Consider the following 20,545-nt stretch of genomic DNA (forward strand, 5'->3'; position numbering starts at 1 on the left):
GTGAAGAGTGGCGACAGCCTAGAGTCAGAATCCAGTGAAATATCTGCGTCACCTCTTACAGTTTTCCTGTAATCGGAGCTCAAAGATGTCAATATGTAGAGTACAGTAAAGCAAAATGGGAAGATTTTACCATGAATTTTCTCAAAAACTGTACAGTAATTTTGGCTGTGGATGACAGCATGCAGAGTGGGGGTCACCCAGAGTCAGAATCCAGTGAGATATCTGCGTCACCTCTTTCAGTTTTCCTGTAATCTGAGCTCAAAGATGAGGACATTAAAAGTATAGTTGAGTAAATTGGGTAAATTTTATTGTTAATTTTCTCTGAATCATACAGTAATTTGGGCTGTGGATCACAGGGGTGAAAGTGGAGATTAACCAAAACTGGGAGTGGATTGTGAAGTAAAATAGTGTCAGGACAGAAAACACTGCGTTTCTAAGCCAGTCGGCACCTATACCGTAATATGCGTAAGAGTAGTGCAACAACATTTTAGGTGCGGCTGGCGGGGCGGCTAGCTTGACTGCGACTTCGTAAGTGAGGGCTCACTTGACCGCAGTCACCCTGTGCGTCCTGCAGTGTTTCGCTCTCCTGAGGAAAAAACGACAGAAGCAGCCGTTATGGCACCAACTCCGGCAGGCATACACTTTAACAACACTAGAGACACTGACATGGAGTCTAACTCAACGATCCTGCGCCGGAGGAAGCTCCACCGCTCTGTTAAGTAGCTCCCCCGACGATCCTGATCAGGAGCAGGTGTGTGGGAAGCTAGGCGTGACCAGCAGCTGGCAGGGCCACACCCATCAGGCCTGCAGGTGGCTGTCCTTCATCCTCCAGCCACACACACACCCACACCAGCATGGAACACAAGAGCACAGTGCAGCAAACATACATCCAATACACTAATAACAATAAAGGTACACACTGTTCACGAACCCCGAGTCCCCGGAACCGGGTCCGTGACAGAAACTCTCTTATTCTCTCTCTCTCTCACTCACTCTCTGTGTGTTAGATGGGAATCTGCGGCTGATATTCACAGACAAGAATCTGGATGAAGATAAGAAGGCGCTGTCTGAATATGGAATCCAGCATATGTCTGTTATCCAAGTAGTGCTGAGACTTCCCGGAGGACTGAGAGCCTGAGCGAGACAGGCTCCACCCACAGCTGCCAATGCCGTTGACTCTACGTGAAAGCTCTCGCAACTGTTTACATATATTTTAGCCTTGTTTTAAAGCACTTCTGATACACTCATTTTTCACTGATGAATAAAATAAAACTGTATTATTTCAACTGTGTCATCTTTGATTAAGCGTGTATATTTGGAGGTCCTTAGAAAACAGAAGCCGTAATAATACGTTAATAAATGCAGGGCACGTTTTCTCACGTTTTCTCTAGTGTGTATCCAGCAGGAGGTTCTCTAAATCATGAGCAAGAAGCATAGTGAGTGATTTGTCTCTGAAAATCTGTGATTAAAAATTATTTCATAGATTAAAACAGTTGTTGAATTTCAAAGTGACGCAGATGACGTCAATGAATACATTTCACAATACATCTTTTCTTGTGGAGGTACATTAAATACAATATTATAAGCTTTGTAAAAATGAAATCCAGATCTCCTTTTCACCCTGTCAATTACTTCATATGCTGCGTTCATTGTCTTGCGTAAATTTCATATACTACCCAATTGAAACTGAAGTCCATGTTAATAGCTTCTGTGTGTTGTGTTTGTGAGTCAGAACATATTAGCTGTTCTTCATTCACATTTTTAATAATCTGGTTCTGAAAAGGAAACAACTGTAAATCATTGTCAGTCATCTAGCTGTCTTTTGATAATTTCGAGATTTCCAACACAGCATGAAGGCAACATTGCAGCAACTCGACGAGAAGAGAAAGAGAAAGTATTCCGGTGCTTTTAAATTCACTGGATCTGCAGGTCGCAGTATGTTTGTTTGCCCCGAGAATAAAGTAGTTTCCGAAGGATCCAGAGAAATGCCTTGAAATAAACCGAAGGAAGGATTGTATGTGCTGTTGTTTATTTCCCGTTAATTGCCGTTTATTCCTTTTAAGGAGCAGTTTCTTCAGCAGAACAGCAAGTAAAGTGAAGTGAAAATGAGCAGAAAGGACACAGGTATTGTTTACAACAAATACGATTTAGTAAATATTTAGAGCATTTTTGATTGTTTTTTGTTTTCCTCCTCAAGCGTATTGTATAAGTTGTATATTTATCCAGCGTCCAGGAATTTCGATTTCCTTTTTGTCTTTTTTAGTAGCCTACTCGTGTACTTGGAGCTGGCTTTTTCCATTTAGCCTTCATCAACATCCTTATCATCATAAATGTTTAATAGATAGAACATTGCTGATTATAGATCTCTCTCAGGATTTCTGAAGTTATGTTTAGATTCTTTTTTCTAACCAATTTATTGCACTAGGTTTATTACTTAGTTTGGACAGACACGGACTCTAAAGAGAGTTTTGCTTGTTCTAGTTGACCAGTTACTGAGGCCACTATACTCCTGGCAATGCTCCAGCCTTACATGGCCCTGATCTATGGGTCAGTGTAATTTATTTCGGAGGTTTACAGGCAGTTCTTTATTGGCTCTCTTTTTTCTCTCGCACTGTAAAGTTTGGAACACAATATAAATCGGCACGTGCTTTCCCAATCAGCCGATCACATCAAACAACTAGATTTGACTAGAAGTGGCAAATTAGATATTTTAGCGTAATGTCGACAAAAGAAAAACGAAATAAAAAATACCCAGTTAAACTCCTATATGTAGAAATTAAAATATAATAATTATAGAATAAATTATCAATAAATAAATAAAATATAAATGGGTTTGACTGTTTTGGTTTATTTCTCTTTGGGTATTTTATGATCCAGGCTCATGTTTTAAATATATATCTTCTTTGTATGAATTCTCTCTTCCCCTCAGCTAACGGGTATCATGGGTTGATAAAGCAAGGATCCACATGTTACTTGAACAGTGTGCTGCAGGTGCTGTTCAGGACCAAAGACTTCAGAGAGGCTGTGACAAGGTTTGTTGTCCAGCTTTAAGCGTGATTCTGTATTTATCATATATGACGTTTACGTTGCATTTTTAATCACTCATGTTTACTTCCTGTGTAGGTACTCTGGAGAAAATCCCCACTCTGAATTCCTTGATCATGATTTGAAAGCCTTATTTGATGACTTACAGAAGTATACAGCATACACATTTAAAATAACAAACAAGCTGGGCATCGACAACGGTACAGAGCAACAAAACCTTTTTAACACTGTAAACTCCTGAGCAGTGTAACTTTAAAAATATTACTATCATTGATCTAATTATTTCATCATTATAAAAATGGAAAATTGTAGGGTAAAATTACAAAATGACTTTTACAAAAATGCATTTGTCACAGTGTATGAACAGCGTGATGCTGCAGAGTACTTTGAGAGGATTTTAAGAATGACCAGTCCTGATGCATCAAAGGTAAGGTCTTCATCGATGCTAAAGGATATCTATATCTATACACTGGATCAATATATCACTTTTTAATTGTGGAGTCTTTGCCTTAGAGTATAAAATGCATTGAACAACTTTTGTTGTGAACAAATGCTTTCTAATTATAACTGAAAGAAAATGAACAGATTTTTGTGCATCTGTATTTTCAGATCTTCCACGGTCAGTTAATAAACAAGACCACCTGCTCTAAAGGTCATATACAGACTGACAGAGATGCACCATTTTGGTATCTTCCTCTTTCACTGGTGGATTGTTGCAGTAAAGACTACAGTGTGGTAAGGATCTGACAAGTTGCAAACTTGTCAGCATGTTTCTGTCTGCCAGGATAGGACGGCTGTGAAGAAACATTTTGAACTTACATGCTTTTGCCAGTAAAATATATAATATTTTTATATTTCCCCCAGTAAATGATGACTGTTTTGTTAAATCCACAACAGAAAGTTTATACATTTAGCTTTGCTTAAGTAGATTCTGTGCAGCGCTTTGTCCTACCAGAGGTCTGAAGCTGTACTTCCAACTTAGTTTCCCACTGTTGTTTGATGTTAATGAGTGGAAAGGAATCACAATGAAGGATATAGGTATATAATCATGTATGTCCACTCTTTTGAGTTTTCTGGTTTGTCTAAAGTATCTGATTATTTAGCAAGAAAATATACAGCAATGATCTCTGAAAAAAAACTGTAAAAGCTGTAATTCTGATACAGGTCATACAAATTTAAAAAAAAGAAAAGAATTAAATCTAAAAGTCTGCACTTTAGTCACATATTGACTGATTTACACTCCACTGTGGTGGTGTACAGAGCTGAAAGTAGAAAAAAAACAAACCCTCCAGTGGTAATTTTACTTTATGGCTTTTCTTTTCACTTTTCTCTTAAACAATACATCTTAACCTTTAGGTCTGAATTAATAAAGTTAGTAGGCCATGTTGAAAATCTTCCTTCTAGAGGAAAGATTCTTAGCTTCACTTCACTGGTCAGCACATTATTGTTTGAACTGATTTTAAATAACATTTTTCAGGTGAAGGGCATTGAAGAGTTTTTTAAAACTTCAGATTTCTGTGGAGAAAATCAGATGTACTGTGAGCAGTGTGATGACAAAGTTGATGGTAGTATGGTGAGTTAAAAAAGTTTATGATTCTTTTATTATTCTTTAAATAAAATTATGAAACCATATTGACTTGTAATGGAAGCAGACAAGCTCCTTGAGGTGACTGTTGTGATTTGGTGCTGTATCAGTAAAACTGTCCTAAATTAAATGTTTCTCATTCAGAGAGATGTAATAAAGCATCATCCAGATGTTTTGTGTCTGCTGCTGAAGAGGTTTGAGTTCAACTATAATTACATGTCATACTTCAAAATCACCTGTTCTGTGGAGGTTCCCTACACCCTGCAGATACCAGAGGTAAATGTGCAGAATATTTTAGTATTTAATCATAATCCATTTTATTTTCTTCAGTCATTCTGATGTTTGCCATTTTTCCTTTTGTAATCAGAGTCAGAAATATGAACTATATGCGTTTCTGGATCATTTTGGGGATCTGAGAGGTGGACATTACTCCGCCACAATCAAGATCCAGGAGGACCACAGAGACAGATGGTATCAGTTTGATGATGCCAGAGTCACAGAGGTAAGATGGATCACTTATACATTTTTGATACCAAAAGACATTCCTACATTACTCATGCGTGACAGTGGCCCAGCTCATCATTCATGTCATACTTTATTATTTTTTACATCATCAGCTTGATTTTCAGCCATTCCAGCTGGATGACACTGAGAGGTAAGTTTTCGTACTTGTTACTTCCACTGTAAATTATTTTCCAATTATTTCTTAACTTTTCACACGAGTATGCACTAAACATGCGTTAAATACACTTTTCTCAATTACAGTGTGCTACATGTTGAAGTATCATATCACACTGTTGCTATAATCACAACTGCAGATTTTTTCTGTGATTGATTCAACTCTGTCCCCAAAACTCTCCTGTGCAAAAGCAAAATAATAAAATCAATGAAAACAATTAAAACATTTATGTGTATCTTTTAATATTTACTCTGTTAGTAAAATGTAAACATACAAAGACACATATTAATACGTCGGAAAACACTGCTGCAAAAAATAAATATGTTATAAAATATTAGCCAAACACATCACTGCGAAACTGTGAAAGTAACATATTTGTTACATGTCATATTTGTCAATTAGGTCCCAGACTACATATCTTCTGTTTTATAGCAAAAAGAAAGGTAAGAGAAAATGTTTTTGTTGTCGTTTCCTCAGCTGTTTGGTGCCTGAATGATTTTGTTTCTACTTTGTGCTTCATGCTGCAGACACTGCTATTCCAGAGTCCACAGATGTGTCCACCAGTGGACCACCCACCATCAGTAATGAATATGATCAGAGTCAAGATGGGAAAAATAAGAGAAAGAGAGAAGATGGGAGGGAGACAGACACCGCAGATAATCCAAAGACTGCTCGCTTACAAGAAGCAGGGGGATCACCTGACACCCCCTGTAACGTAGATCCTCTGGACAAAGAACCAAATGAGGACAAAGGAACCACTGGAAGTGATGACCTGGATCAAAAACATACAGAAGTGGATGATGCTGAAAAGAACAGCATAGATATTAATATTGATTTTAAACTTGATAGCAGTGATCGATCAGCAGTCTGTGATGATCTAAGCAGACAGTATGAGATGAGTAAATTAATGGATGATAAAGCAGATAACGATGAAAAGGCTAAAGATAAACAGTCAGAGAAAAAAAGCCATGCAGAGCATCCAGCTGACACTGTTGGAGAGAACATATGTGAACATCAGGAGAATAAACAAACCTGTAGTTCTTCTCATGCTGAGGAGAAAACAAAAACAGATTTTCAACATGACACAAAAGGAAAGATTAGTGCTGATAAACCAACAGCAGAGATGTGCTGTGACACATTTCAGGATAAAGAAAAAGTTGATGAAGGAAAAGAAAATATACTACAAGATGATCAGAGTCATAAACATGGAAACAGACACAGTGATACACTGAACATGCAGGAGATCAGTGTTACACATTCAAGTGATAATGATGTTTGTGTAGAGAGAGAAATCAGAGATGTGAAGGAAGACAGGAGAGAAAGAAAAGGCGATGAGAAAGGTGACCACAGTAAGTTTGAACAAAACACAGTAGGGGAGGTAAGTGGTGCTGCTACAACACAGAAAGATGTCGATGTGGAGGAAAAGAAAGAACATGAAGGAAATACTAAACAAATTCAGATCAGAGAGAAACCCCATCTGAGACCAGCAGGAGCAGAAATAATAGAAGCACCCAAAGAAAAACAGGATGATGCTACTAATGAAAAAACTAAAGCAGAGAGTTTTCAACTAAAAGCCAGACCAAAAATTCAGGGAGTCACAGAAGGAGGACGTGGTTCACAGAAGTCAGGAACAGTTATAACAAATATTAACAAACAAATAACTCGTGAAGAAAATAGGCAGAATTCTCACGGTGAATGTTTTGGGACAAAGATGAAGAACACGGGAATAGAAAGTGTAGGGAAACCCTCACAGGACAGCTCTGAGAGATGTGCCAAATATAACGAAGGACACACTGAAAATAAATCTCAGACAAAAAGTGCAGCCAAGCCCAGAGAAGAAGAAAAACAACATGGCACAAACCATCCAAAATACACCAAAGTTCCACAAGTGGATCTAAAAATAGAAGCTGCTAAATCAAGTGCAGACAATGAGACAGTTGGGTGGTGTTCATGGTTTGTCACTTTGGCACAGTGTTGTTTTTGTTGCTCCTCTCCTGCAGAGAGAGACACACCTGATAATGATGTTTGTGTAGAGAGAGAAATCAGAGATGTGAAGGACAGGAGAGAAAGAAAAGGAGACGAGAAAGGTGACCACAGTAAGTTTGAACAAAACACAGTAGGGGAGGTAAGTGGTGCTGCTACAACACAGAAAGATGTCGATGTGGAGGAAAAGAAAGAACATGAAGGAAATACTAAACAAATTCAGATCAGAGAGAAACCCCATCTGAGACCAGCAGGAGCAGAAATAATAGAAGCACCCAAAGAAAACCAGGATGATGCTACTAATGAAAAAACTAAAGCAGAGAGTTTTCAACTAAAAGCCAATGAGACAGTTGGGTGGTGTTCACGGTTTTTCACTGTGGCACAGTGTTGTTTTTGTTGCTCCTCTCCTGCAGAGAGAGACACACCTGAGCAAATTAGGTGCCTTACATATAAAGGATGTGCCGGGACCTGAGGTGGGGTTTTAATTATTATTATCATATATGAACTGAAGTGGTTTGGCTCCTTGGGTTATGTTGTCTTTGGTACTGGCAACATGCAGGAGGTCTTCCACAGAATGGGGACCCTCTCCAGACCGAGACTGATGTTAAAGATGTATCTGATAACCTCACAGAGTTGATCTGTACAGTTCCTCGATAGTCTGTAGCTGATTCCAGCTGGACCATTCTGGAAGATTCCAACCACTTTTTTTCTTTTATTATTTATTATTATTATTATTGCATGACTTTTGCTGGTTTTTATTGTTCTTTTTTGTTCTTAGTCATCATTCATGTTTGAGCTTTGTTCTATAAAATCTAGTTGATTTCATAGATATCACATAACCTGGTCAGGAGCAGGTTGTGTTCAGAGTTTCAGTTTCAAATTGACTTGAAACACCACGTTTTCACTGATTGTGAACCTGCTGAGTTAATAAAAATAATTTCACTTTTCAGTTTACTTTTACTAAAAGGTTTTTTTCTCTAACATGCAGACATTTTTGACCATTAAACTTTTTTAACTACAACTAAAAATAACATTTTCTTGAGCAGCCTGAAGTTTTAGCTACTTATTCTTGGGTTAGCTTAGTTTTATTTTGGGCTTCACTCAGTTTCTGTTGACAACAACATACTAGTATCTAGTATTCATCTGACCAGTGAGTGTTTATCAGCTGATCCCTGTAATATGCGTCTCATTTATAGTAAATATTCATATCCTGTGGTAGGCAACTTAAAGCTTTTATCCAGAGCTGTTCTACATATTAATTGTACATGGACTCTGAATATATTAGAAGGTAATGCAAACCTGTCGTAATGCACCATATAATAATGGATTGGATTTTTATATAGCACTTTTCAAGGCACCCAAAGCACTTTACAATGCCACTATTCATTCACTCTCGCATTCATACACTGGTGAAGGCAAGCTACGGTTGTAGTCACAGCAGACTGACAAAGGCGAGGCTGCCATATCGCGCCATCAGCCCCTCTGGCCAACACCAGTAGGTGGTAGGGTAAAGTGTCTTGCCCAAGGACACAACGACGGGGATCGAACTGGCAACCTTCCGGTTACAGATGCGCTTCCCAACCCCCTGAGCCACGGTCGCCCATATGACTTGTTGTAAGTACCCTGGAGAAACTGAAAGTTCAATGGGTTGCTTAATCTTGGTGCGTTAAATGAGTAGATAAAGTTATACCCTCGGTTCTAATTTCACTTAGTGTACCACAAGGGCGTAGATTTGGTTTTGGCATTGGTGGGGACGGATGATTCAACCACCGAACTCTGCCCTGTTTCTATTTTTCCCCTGTTTGTCTTTGCTTCTTGATAAAAGGTGAAATATACTTGCCTACATATGCTATTCTACATGCTTTTAAACCATTTAAAATGACAACTCATAGTTTTACATTTGAATTATATAATGTTAAATTACTATTAAACAAATGACTGACTAAGTATTTTATACTTCAGTTTACTTCAGCCATATTTCATATAAATCAGGTATCATACAAAAATAAAAATAGCTTCAAATACAGTCATGACAATAAAAGAATATGACTTTAAGGACTTAACAACATTACTTCAGTTATATTACACCAACATCTCTTATATACATTAGCAGTAAGGGAACACTGAATGACCTGGTGGGTTTTGTCCATAAAACTACCCATCTAAGATTACCACAAAGTAAAAGATTTCTCAGCAAAATTATGCAACATTTTCATGTTTTTAGGGTGAGTGCATTTTTAAAACAATTTCTGCAAACTGCACTACAAGTTGGAATATTTGCAAAATCATGGCTACCTCATGATATATTGTCTCAAAATTAACCCTATGAATATGTAAGTACCATTAGAATGAAATTTTAATGTTAGACATATAATGTTAACAGCCGCTATAAACTAATACCCTGGCTTGCTCGAGGCTGCCGTTTTCTCTGACAGTTTCAATCAAAATTAGAAATGCTGCTCTGAGAGACTGAGATAACTAATAGTGCTTCCTGTTGTGCAGTTAGTTTCCAAAACACACATTTTATTACTTTGAAAGTCAGTAGAGGGAAGAAATTGTCTTAATGTCATCAGTGGTCAAGGGTATGTTTTGTTTTTTTGGCACCCGGGTGTTTTGCCCCCATTGCTTTTGTTTTTGCTGATGTTTCCCAGGAGGCGGTATATCATTTTGTTTCTCCTGGGTTTTTTTTTTTTTTTTGTGTTGTTTGTTTGTCTTAGTTATTGTTAGTCCTTATTGGTTGGTTGTTGTTAAGAAACGGACAGAGAACTGACAGTATGATTATTCCAGTTGTACCAGTTGTATATTCGTTAATGTTTCTGTCCATCCAAAACATGAATAAAAAAAAATAAAAAAAGTTTCCAAAACACATTATTCATGGTTACAATTTTAGACTGATGTGGGCCAAAACCTAGCACAGCCTGTAACGTTATACATGTCCCTTCGTCCATGCCAAATCTACGCCCTTGGTGTACCAGTTAAGCCAACTAAAGCAGTTATGTGCACTTGTTATGCTGGTGTTAGGTATATCAGAAAAATGCTCACATATATTCAGTGTTTTGGTATTTCCTTATATTGGTCACATGCAGACTGTTTGTGATGCCGATATCAAACTCGGTGTCCTTTGTTTTTGTTTTGTGCAGCCGGTGAGGAGACACTCTAGTAGCAGAGATGTCATGTGGTCATGGTCATGCACCTGGTGGTGCCACAGTCTGCTTGATCAAGTTTCTTTCTTACTTCATTTGTTCCTTCCTTTTTCTCTCACTTTCCAAAATGTGGCTAATACTTACATTTCTAGCATTAAATTACAGAGCATGATAACGCTGAACTTAAAAAAAGTACTCACCTGGCTTGATGGGACTTTGTAAGATGAAGCTCTTTGTTGCCAGGCCTGCTACTTTATTGTTTTGGTTTATTTTCACTACCCTCATATTTTTAAGAGTTGTTTGCTGTTTTTAAACCACTTGCTCCCTGCAAGACCAGTAGAAATTTAACTGCCCCACTTTAAGTGAAATGATGGGAAAGTGTGGTGCAGTGGTCCTCAGGCTGGCAGTACTGTCAGTTGAAGAGATGGCCTACTTTGAAGAGAAGATTGTAATTTTATTTTTAAGCAAATCAGACTGATTATACAATCAAGTTTCTAAAAAAGTGGGAACAAAATGTGCACAATTTATAGAATATTATACGAGAATTATTTGCAAAACTTTGCAAATAACACCACATTTAGGTGAAAAATCTGCTGAGTTGAGAAATCTGCACAGCAGACAACAACAAACTGTACGACTTCTGCTGCCAATGATTGAAGTCATGGAATGGTGCTCCACGCTCAGACCACTCAAACCACGAAGTTCTCAACAACTGCAAGACTACTGATCTCCCTCAGGTTGGAGGAGCTGACGCCTGTCCCTCCATTCGTTACTGTCCCACCTGTGGTCACTTTAGCCTCCAAAGTTTTCAAGGTATCATTTTCAAATTATGTGTGATGATAGAAAAGACCAATAACAGCTGGAGCTGAATTAATTCTGGTGAAAATCGGGTCAAAATCACAGCAAATGTGAAAACTTTGCATTAACTTCATGTTTTCATGGATCGTCTTCAAACTACCTACAAATACCCAGGTTGACTAATCATATGACCTCAACCTTCACTGTTAGTACCCAACATCAAAACTGAGACATAATAAAACATTAATGTTTAATTATACCCCTTCCAGTGCGGGAGGAGTTGCTTTCTCTGAAAGCTGTTGTTTAAACTAGTTTCTACACCGTTCATCAAACTTTACTCTTTCTAGTAATTACCACGCGGTGACTTTGTTTCTTCTTCCCTTCAGGCAGGTGGACATCTGGTTTGTTTTAGGAAATAACCAGCATGTTATTCCGACTGTAAAACATTTCAAGATGAGCTATACTTATATAAAGTACAATAGTAAAATGCTGTTTAATTATGTATTTTGCTTTTATATATGTTCCTTTATTTTGTTTAAGGCACATTTCTAATACAGAACTCTACTAATCTTTGTGCTGTACTGGAACAGGTAAGTGTTACATAAAGCAGTTTCACCCCGGTTCTTTTTTATTTCTCAGGCCTCCAGAGACTGCACCGGACTCAGTAGTCATTTCACAAAACCTTTATTCATCTTCAGTTACGCATGCACCTTCCAGAAGGGAAGACATGCAAGGCCGGTGTCCGTCTGCAGATCTTCACTTCTTTGTCTGTTTCAACCAGTTTTATAGAAGCGACCCCATCACAAAACCCACATGGTGTGTTGTAAACTCTGTGTTTGTGTATGTATGCGCAAGAACGTGAGTGCCTGTGTGTGCGCGTACCTGTGTATGTATGTGTGTGCATGTGTGTGTGCATGTGTGTGCGCATGTGTGCATGTGTAGGTACCCCTGCGTATGTGATTCCCTGCCGGTCATAAAAGTCCATCTCCCCTCCAGACCACAATCATCAGGTTACAAACACTGAGAGCCCCACCCCAGGTATCCCCTGGGGAATTTCCACTCAGCTATAACTTCTCTTTCTCTTACTTTCCCAACTCAAGGGGGGGGGAGGGTCTCCTATAAGTCTACTCCTAATTTTATGACACGTTCAGGCCTATAGCTAAACCAAACTGAAGCACACACATTCACAAATCCTTTCCTATTCCTCTGATCTACAGCTGGATCCTCTCATCTAAGAAAATTTAACACATTATATTTTAATTATGTTTTCTTTTACTCACATAAGGATAGAATAGAATAGAATAGAATAGAATAGAATAGAATAGAATAGAATAGAATAATCCTTTCATTGTCCCACAAGGGGAAATTTGGGTAAAAGCAGCAAGAAAGACACATATACAAACAAACAGTATACAATGTATCCTTACCTTACGGATAAGGATACATTGTATACTGTCGAGCTTCAGGCCTGTAAAGCAGTGACAACATGACAGGAAATGCGGGGAGAAATGATGACGCTGCTATATCCAAGACTGACTCTGTTTTTGTCATGCAGTACTTTGCATGACTATAAAACTTCCCAATTAAACATGAGTTGAACTTCAACTTCTTTATCAGCAGAGAGATGCCTCAAAACATAATCTGTGATAAGCTTTCTTGTTTTGGCAATCTCTAAAGCAACATTCACCTCTCTCGAATGTGGGTCAAAGTTTGGTAAATCTTTGCTGATCTGTAATATGATGAAACGTACGTGTGAGTATTACATTTGCAACATGGAAGCAAATTCAGATCATTTAAAATTACCTAAAAAAATAAAAAACACTCTATTGCGCCAATTTCATATGCAGGTCTGGAGTATAAGTTTCTACCTTTCTGCCAAAACTCAAACAGAAAGGTGAAGCTAAGCTAAACCCTGTTTGCTTAGTTCTTCATATCAGCTGTCCTGGCTCTGCCAAGTGAGTCATTAAATAACATACCGTGTCTTTGTGCTTCTGGGAAAGATTTCTTGACTGTATCAGTAATTTCCTGGAGTGTTTTACACTGCGTTTTTGGTTAAAGCTCAGCTTATCCTGGTGTATTTTCTTACCCTTTATTTTAGCCTATGTAAGCATTATTTCCAAACAAACTATTCAGGCTTAAAATTTCTAAAAATGTGGTAACAACAAACAAACCTTTTATGCAGCATCTTTGATCATGTGACACACCTGAAGCTGTTCAGTGGCACTACAATCTAAAAACATAACAAGGATATAAGGAACACAACTGCAACATCATAAATCTCACATAAGTGTGAGCCACGTGTTTTAACAGTGGATTTTACACCACTTACCTGCAACAGGAAGCTTTTTTAGCTTCTTTGTGAACATTGCACCAAATTCTAGATTTAAGCTGATGTCCCTGTTAATGAATGTTTGATGGTTTCACACCTTAACTTTGGTTTCACATGTATGGATTCGCCCTGGCCTTTTGATACACTGGCAATTTTCCACTCTGGCCAAATTGTATAAGATGATAAGAAAACTGATGCATAGATACAGTATTGCAGAAGTTTAAACGCTGCAAGTAGATCAAGACCAAACATTTGGTGTTAAAACAACTTCAGAACATGTACAGAAAACCAACCTTTTTGTAAACCTTTTTTTAAGCTTCTCTGCTTATAAATTAGAGGGTTTTAGTAGCAGCAACATCAAAAAAGTACCTTTTTGGTGGATTTAAGAAAATGAAAGTGTTTGAGAAAAACGGAGACACAAAGTTTGAGTTTAGCAGAGCTTCACGAGGTCTTTTTAAACTCTGCGTTTATTCATGATGAAGGTAGTTGTGTGTGGAAATAGACTTGCGCTTAATATTTACCATCTCTGCTCTTTAATTAAATCTCTGTCAAGTTCACACAATCAGTGACTTAAAATAGTGTTAATGAAATAGTTATCATTTCACCGTTAATAGAGTGTTCTTACAGGTCTCTTTAAATTCAAAAGAATACGAAAGAATACGCCAGATTTTCAAAATTCCGACACACACTGAATGCAACACTAAGGTGTAGCAGAAGTGAAAGAGAAAGCGCTACTCCAGTGTTTTAAACTGCACTAGAGATAGAGATATCCTATACTCAAATATTCCATAAATTAAACACTTTTATTGCCATAGATCTTAGAAAACATCTTTAAGATATCTAAAATATCCCTGTTACCACTGAAGGTATGTTTGAATCTTTTGTTTTTGTGTACTTGTGTATTCCATTTGAAAATAATTAGGTTTGTTTTATTCTTCATCAGCAATTTCTTTGAAAAGCACTGTCTGTCTGGGGAAGAAACTTCTTTTTTGGTATTGTTTTTGTTTATTATAGTTTTTTTTTCCGTAGCCTCGTCGAAAGTCATTAAATGTAGCTTAGAAAAGCAGAGTGTTGTAGTGGTAATATCGTAATACTCAAAGTGTTTTCTATTCGAGATGTTACTGAAAGCCTGTCACTGGCTGTGGATTTTGGCACCTTATGTACAAAAACATGGGCCTTTGTTTACCTGCTAGTAATAATTAATAATAAATAATGTTGTTGTTGTTGTTTATAAACAAATACTGACTGGTGTATAGACTTTGAATTCTTTTGCAGCTCTCCGTAACACAGAATTGAAGTGACTGAAAATGTCTCTGTTGGAGAGTACTCGGCGGCTATTCAGCAGCACCTCTCTTGGTAAGATCTGATGCCAGTTGTTTTTTTTTAAATATTTATTTTATACACATATAGCCTATTTAACATCTAGGTCTATTGTTTTTAGATGACTTTCAATAACCGCCCTTACAGGTAGAAACACTTTTCTCAGACACTCCTAGTTTAGACTGTGTTTTTTGTGTGTGAATGTGTGTGTGAATGTGTGTGTGAATGGGTGGATGACTAAATGTGTAAAGTGTTTTAGGGTCCTCAGGGAATAGTAAAGCGCTATACAAATACAGGCCATTTACCATTTTGTCTAGCCGCACTGCTATAAGAAAGAAGGTGTCTCTGAACGTCTTCCATTTTACAAATAAAGTTTTACTGACAACCTTGACCTTAATGGTTCAGTTTGAATAATTCTTATTGTTTTATTAATTCATTGATTTAATTGATTAGCAGAAGGGGTTTTAATTTAGGATCCACCATAATTATTTGCTCATCGTTCTGAAATTTACATGATCAGTCTCCTCTCAGTAGCTAACAGGTACCATGGACTGATAAACCAGGGAGCGACAGATTACTTGAACAGTGTGCTGCAGGTACTGTTCATGACCGAGGACTTCAGAGAGGCTGTGACAAGGTTTGTTACAGCCCAGCTTTAAGTGTGATCCTGTATTTATCAAATATGAAGTCTATTGTGCATTTTTAATTACTCGTATTTACCTTCCATGTAGGTACTCTGGAGAAAATCCTTACTCTGAGTTTATTGATCATCATCTTAAAGTCTTATTTGATGACTTACAGAACCACACAGCATACTCATATAAGATAACACAGAAGCTGGGCATTGACAATGGTACAGTATGTTAACACACAAAACAGCACAACCTTTGAATTGTTTGAAGAGTCTAATAAATTGATCTAAAGTAGATCAATTTACAACAAGTCTTGAAGTAAAGTCTTCTTCAGCCTGTGCAGTTTTTTAATGTAATTTAATAGTTTAACTTGTTTAAATTGTTAGACTGGATAATTCTAAAAAAATTTAATTAAATAACTTAATTGTTTTGTTGAAAGCATGCACATTTATTTCCCCACCCAGTGTATGAACAGCGTGATGCTGCAGAGTGCTTGGAGAGGGTTTTAAGAATGACCAGTCCAGATGCATCAAAGGTAGAGACTGTTCTCTTTGACTGGTTCCAAAAGTGAGCCTATAAATATGAAAGCTGGGTAAAAAATATCACTTGCCAACAAGTATTTGTGCTTTTTTCAGATCTTCCACGGTCAGTTAGTAAACAAGACCACCTGCTCTAAAGGTCATATACAGACTGACAGAGATGCACCTTTTTGGCTTCTTCCTCTTTCACTGGCAGATTCCTGCAGTGAAGACTACAGCGTGGTAAGGATATGACAAGTAACAAAGAGACGTGCAATACATAATAATTTTTCTGCATATATTTACCTTTAGGTCTTGAGTAAAATTCTGATTTATGGCACTGATGCAGAGAAAAATAATTAGATGTCCATGTTTCAGTCAGAGACCAGCACGCCGAAATAATTTTAACATTAACACAACTGAAAGACTGTGTTCAAAAACCAGTAGAGTGAGTTTATTTGATGGCAGCTGCTAATAATGCAAAACTTTTTAAATTTTTATGTTAAATAAAGTTAGTGTATTGAAAACCTTCCTCCCTGAGACATTTACCAGCACTTTACAATCACAGCCTTTATGCTGGTCAGCACATCTACAGTATGTCAGAGCTGATTTTAAATAATATTTTTCAGGTGAAGGGCATTGAAGAGTTTTTTAAAACTTCAGATTTCTGTGGAGAAAATCAGATGTACTGTGAGCAGTGTGATGACAAAGTTGATGCTACTATGGTGAGATTTTTTTTAGATTTATGATTCTTTAAATAGAATTACTAAAGCATATTAAGACATATTGGGAAATAAAAAGTGCTTTGAGGTGACTGTTGGTGCTGTATCAGTAAAACTGTCCTAAATTAAATGTTTTTCATTCAGAGAGATGTAATAAAGCATCATCCAGATGTTTTGTGTCTGCTGCTGAAGAGGTTTGAGTTCAACTATAATTACATGTCACACTCCAAAATCACCTGTTCTGTGGAGGTCCCCTACACCCTGCAGATACCAGAGGTAAATGTGCAGAATATTTTAGTATTTAAATTGTAAATGGCCTGTATTTATACAGCGCTTTACTAGTCCCTAAGGACCCCAAAGCGCTTTACACATCCAGTCATCTACCCATTCACACACTGGTGATGGCAAGCTACATTGTAGCCACAGCCACCCTGGGGCGCACTGACAGAGGCGAGGCTGCCGGACACTGGCGCCACCGGGCCCTCTGACCACCACCAGTAGGCAACGGGTGAAGTGTCTTGCCCAAGGACACAAAGACCGAGACTGTCCAAGCCGGGGCTCGTACCGGCAACCTTCCGATTACAAGGCGAACTCCCAACTCTTGAGCCACGATCGCCCCATAATCCATTTTATTTTCTTCAGTCATTCTGATGTTTGCCATTTTTCCTTTGGTAATCAGAGTCAGAAATATGAACTATATGCGTTTCTGGATCATTTTGGGGATCTGAGAGGTGGACATTACTCCGCCACAATCAAGATCCAGGAGGTCCACAGAGACAGATGGTATCAGTTTGATGATGCCAGAGTCACAGAGGTAAGATGGATCACTTATACATTTTTGATACCAAAAGACATTCCTACATTACTCATGCGTGACAGTGGCCCAGCTCATCATTCATCTCATACTTTATTATTTTTTACATCATCAGCTTGATTTTCAACCATTCCAGCTGGATAACACGGAGAAGTAAGTTTCCGTGCTTGTTATTTCCACTGTACATTATTTTCCAGTTATTTCTTAACTTTTCACACGAGTATGCACTAAACATGCGTTAAATACACTTTTCTCAATTATAGTGTGCTACATGTTGAAGTATCATATCACACTGTTGCTATAATCACAACTGCAGATTTTTCTGTGATTGATTCAACTCTGTCCCCAAAACTGTGCAAAAGCAAAATAATAAAATCAATGAAAACAATTAAAACATTTATGTGTATCTTTTAATATTTACACTGTTAGTAAAATGTAAACATACACAGACACATATTAATACGTCGGAAAACACTGCTGCAAAAAATAAATATGTTATAAAATATTAGCCAAACACATCACTGCGAAACTGTGAAAGTAACATATTTGTTACATGTCATATTTGTCAATTAGGTCCCAGACTACATATCTTCTGTTTTATAGCAAAAAGAAAGGTAAGAGAAAATATTTTTGTTGTCGTTTCCTCAGCTGTTTGGTGCCTGAATGATTTTGTTTCTACTTTGTGCTTCATGCTGCAGACACTGCTATTCCAGAGTCCACAGATGTGTCCACCAGGGGACTACCTACCATCAGTAATGAATATGATCAGAGTCAAGATGGGAAAAATAAGAGCAATAGAAAGAGAAAAGGGGAGAAGACAGACACAGCAGATAATCCAAAGACTGCTCGCTTACAAGAAGCAGGGGGATCACCTGACACCCCCTGTAACGTAGATCCTCTGGACAAAGAACCAAATGAGGACAAAGGAACCACTGGAAGTGATGACCTGGATCAAAAACACACAGAAGTGGATGATGCTGAAAAGAACAGACTAGATATTAATATTGATTTTAAACTTGATAGCAGTGATCGATCAGCAGTCTGTGATGATCTAAGCAGACAGTATGAGATGAGTAAATTAATGGATGATAAAGCAGATAACGATGAAAAGGCTAAAGATAAACAGTCAGAGAAAAAAAGCCATGCAGAGCATCCAGCTGACACTGTTGGAGAGAACATATGTGAACATCAGGAGAATAAACAAACCTGTAGTCCTTCTCATGCTGAGGAGAAAACAAAAACAGATTTTCAACATGACACAAAAGGAAAGATTAGTGCTGATAAACCAACAGCAGAGATGTGCTGTGACACATTTCAGGATAAAGAAAAAGTTGATGAAGGAAAAGAAAGCATACTACAAGATGATCAGAGTCATAAACATGGAAACAGACACAGTGATACACTGAACATGCAGGAGATCAGTGTTACACATTCAAGTGATAATGATGTTTGTGTAGAGAGAGAAATCAGAGATGTGAAGGAGGACAGGAGAGAAAGAAAAGGAGACGAAAAAGGTGACCACAGTAAGTTTGAACAAAACACAGTAGAGGAGGTAAGTGGTGCTGCTACAACACAGAAAGATGTCGATGTGGAGGAAAAGAAAGAACATGAAGGAAATACTAAACAAATTCAGATCAGAGAGAAACCCCATCTGAGACCAGCAGGAGCAGAAATAATAGAAGCACCCAAAGAAAACCAGGATGATGCTACTAATGAAAAAACTAAAGCAGAGAGTTTTCAACTAAAAGCCAGACCAAAGATTCAGGGAGTCACAGAAGGAGGACGTGGTTCACAGAAGTCAGGAGAAGTTATAACAAATACTTACAAACAAATAACTTGTGAAGAAAATAGGCAGAATTCTCACGGTGAATGTATTGGGACAAAGATGAAGAACACGGGAATAGAAAGTGTAGGGAAACCCTCACAGGACAGCTCTGCTAGACATGTCAAATATAACAAAGGACACACTGAAAATAAATCTCAGACAAAAAGTGCAGCCAAGCCCACAGAAGAAGAAAAACAACATGGCACAAACCATCCAAAATACACCAAAGTTCCACAAGTGGATCTAAAAATAGAAGCTGCTAAATCAAGTGCAGACAATGAGACAGTTGGGTGGTGTTCATGGTTTGTCACTTTGGCACAGTGTTGTTTTTGTTGCTCCTCTCCTGCAGAGAGAGACACACCTGAGCTGATTAGGTGTCCTATATATAAAGGATGTGCCGGGACCTGAGGTGGGGTTTTAATTATTATTATCATATATGAACTGAAGTGGTTTGGCTCCTTGGGGTATGTTGTCTTTGGTACCGGCAACATGCAGGAGGTCTTCCACAGAATGGGGACCCTCTCCAGACCGAGACTGATGTTAAAGATGTATCTGATAACCTCACAGAGTTGATCTGTACAGTTCCTCGATAGTCTGTAGCTGATTCCATCTGGACCATTCTGGAAGATTCCAACCATTTTTTTTTCTTTTATTATTTTTTATTATTATTATTGTATGACTTTTGCTGGGTTTTATTGTTCTTTTTTGTTCTTAGTCATCATTCATGTTTGAGCTTTGTTCTATAGAATCTAGTTGATTTCATAGATATCACATAACCTGGTCAGGAGCAGGTTGTGTTCAGAGTTTCAGTTTCAAATTGACTTGAAACACCACGTTTTCACTGATTGTGAACCTGCTGAGTTAATAAAAATAATTTCACTTTTCAGTTTACTTTTACTAAAAGGTTTTTTCTCTAACATGCAGACATTTTTGAGCATAAACTTTTTTAACTACAACTAAAAATAACATTTTCTTGAGCAGCCTGAAGTTTTAGCTACTTATTCTTGGGTTAGCTTAGTTTCATTTTGGGCTTCACTCAGTTTCTGTTGACAACAACATACTAGTATCTAGTATTCATCTGACCAGTGAGTGTTTATCAGCTGATCCCTGTAATATGCGTCTCATTTATAGTAAATATTCATATCCTGTGGT

General features: G+C 37.7%; 2 protein-coding genes and 1 long non-coding RNA gene across 4 annotated transcripts in view; 2 read left to right on the forward strand and 1 right to left on the reverse strand.

The window, feature by feature from the left end:
- The window catches only part of LOC143416498 (uncharacterized), a 129,207-nt gene that overhangs the window by 24,684 nt on the left and 83,978 nt on the right, over positions 1 to 20,545 (reverse strand). The gene's annotated exons all lie outside the window — the stretch shown is intronic.
- Positions 1,932 to 8,202, forward strand: LOC112436569 (uncharacterized). Of its 2 annotated transcripts, none has more exons than XM_024806254.2 (11): positions 1,932 to 2,124; positions 2,930 to 3,032; positions 3,124 to 3,245; positions 3,402 to 3,472; positions 3,655 to 3,780; positions 4,523 to 4,618; positions 4,775 to 4,906; positions 4,998 to 5,132; positions 5,248 to 5,285; positions 5,712 to 5,752; positions 5,837 to 8,202. In XM_024806254.2, the coding sequence occupies exons 1-11, from the start codon at positions 2,106 to 2,108 to the stop codon at positions 7,762 to 7,764; spliced, it is 2,811 nt and encodes a 936-aa protein (XP_024662022.2). In that variant the 5' UTR covers positions 1,932 to 2,105; the 3' UTR covers positions 7,765 to 8,202. The 2 variants fall into 2 exon arrangements, with proteins under 2 accessions (XP_024662022.2, XP_076737864.1); XM_076881749.1 differs by having other exon boundaries at positions 5,915 to 8,202.
- LOC112431119 (putative E3 ubiquitin-protein ligase RNF144A-A) overlaps positions 12,681 to 20,545 on the forward strand; it is a 29,114-nt gene continuing 21,249 nt past the window's right edge. The window contains exon 1 of the mRNA XM_076881755.1: positions 12,681 to 12,690. The gene's annotated coding sequence lies outside the window, so the exon portion shown is untranslated. The remainder of the gene's footprint in view (positions 12,691 to 20,545) is intronic.

Source organism: Maylandia zebra, linkage group LG3 (genome assembly GCF_041146795.1).
Source record: "Maylandia zebra isolate NMK-2024a linkage group LG3, Mzebra_GT3a, whole genome shotgun sequence".
Taxonomy (NCBI): Eukaryota; Metazoa; Chordata; class Actinopteri; order Cichliformes; family Cichlidae; genus Maylandia; species Maylandia zebra.

Bases quoted from the DNA above. Each gene is read 5' to 3' on its own strand.
- LOC112436569 (XM_024806254.2), top strand. The intron at 5,133-5,247 runs GTAAGATGGATC...TTACATCATCAG, and splicing joins ATGATGCCAGAGTCACAGAG to CTTGATTTTCAGCCATTCCA. The intron at 5,753-5,836 runs GTAAGAGAAAAT...TTCATGCTGCAG, and splicing joins GTTTTATAGCAAAAAGAAAG to ACACTGCTATTCCAGAGTCC.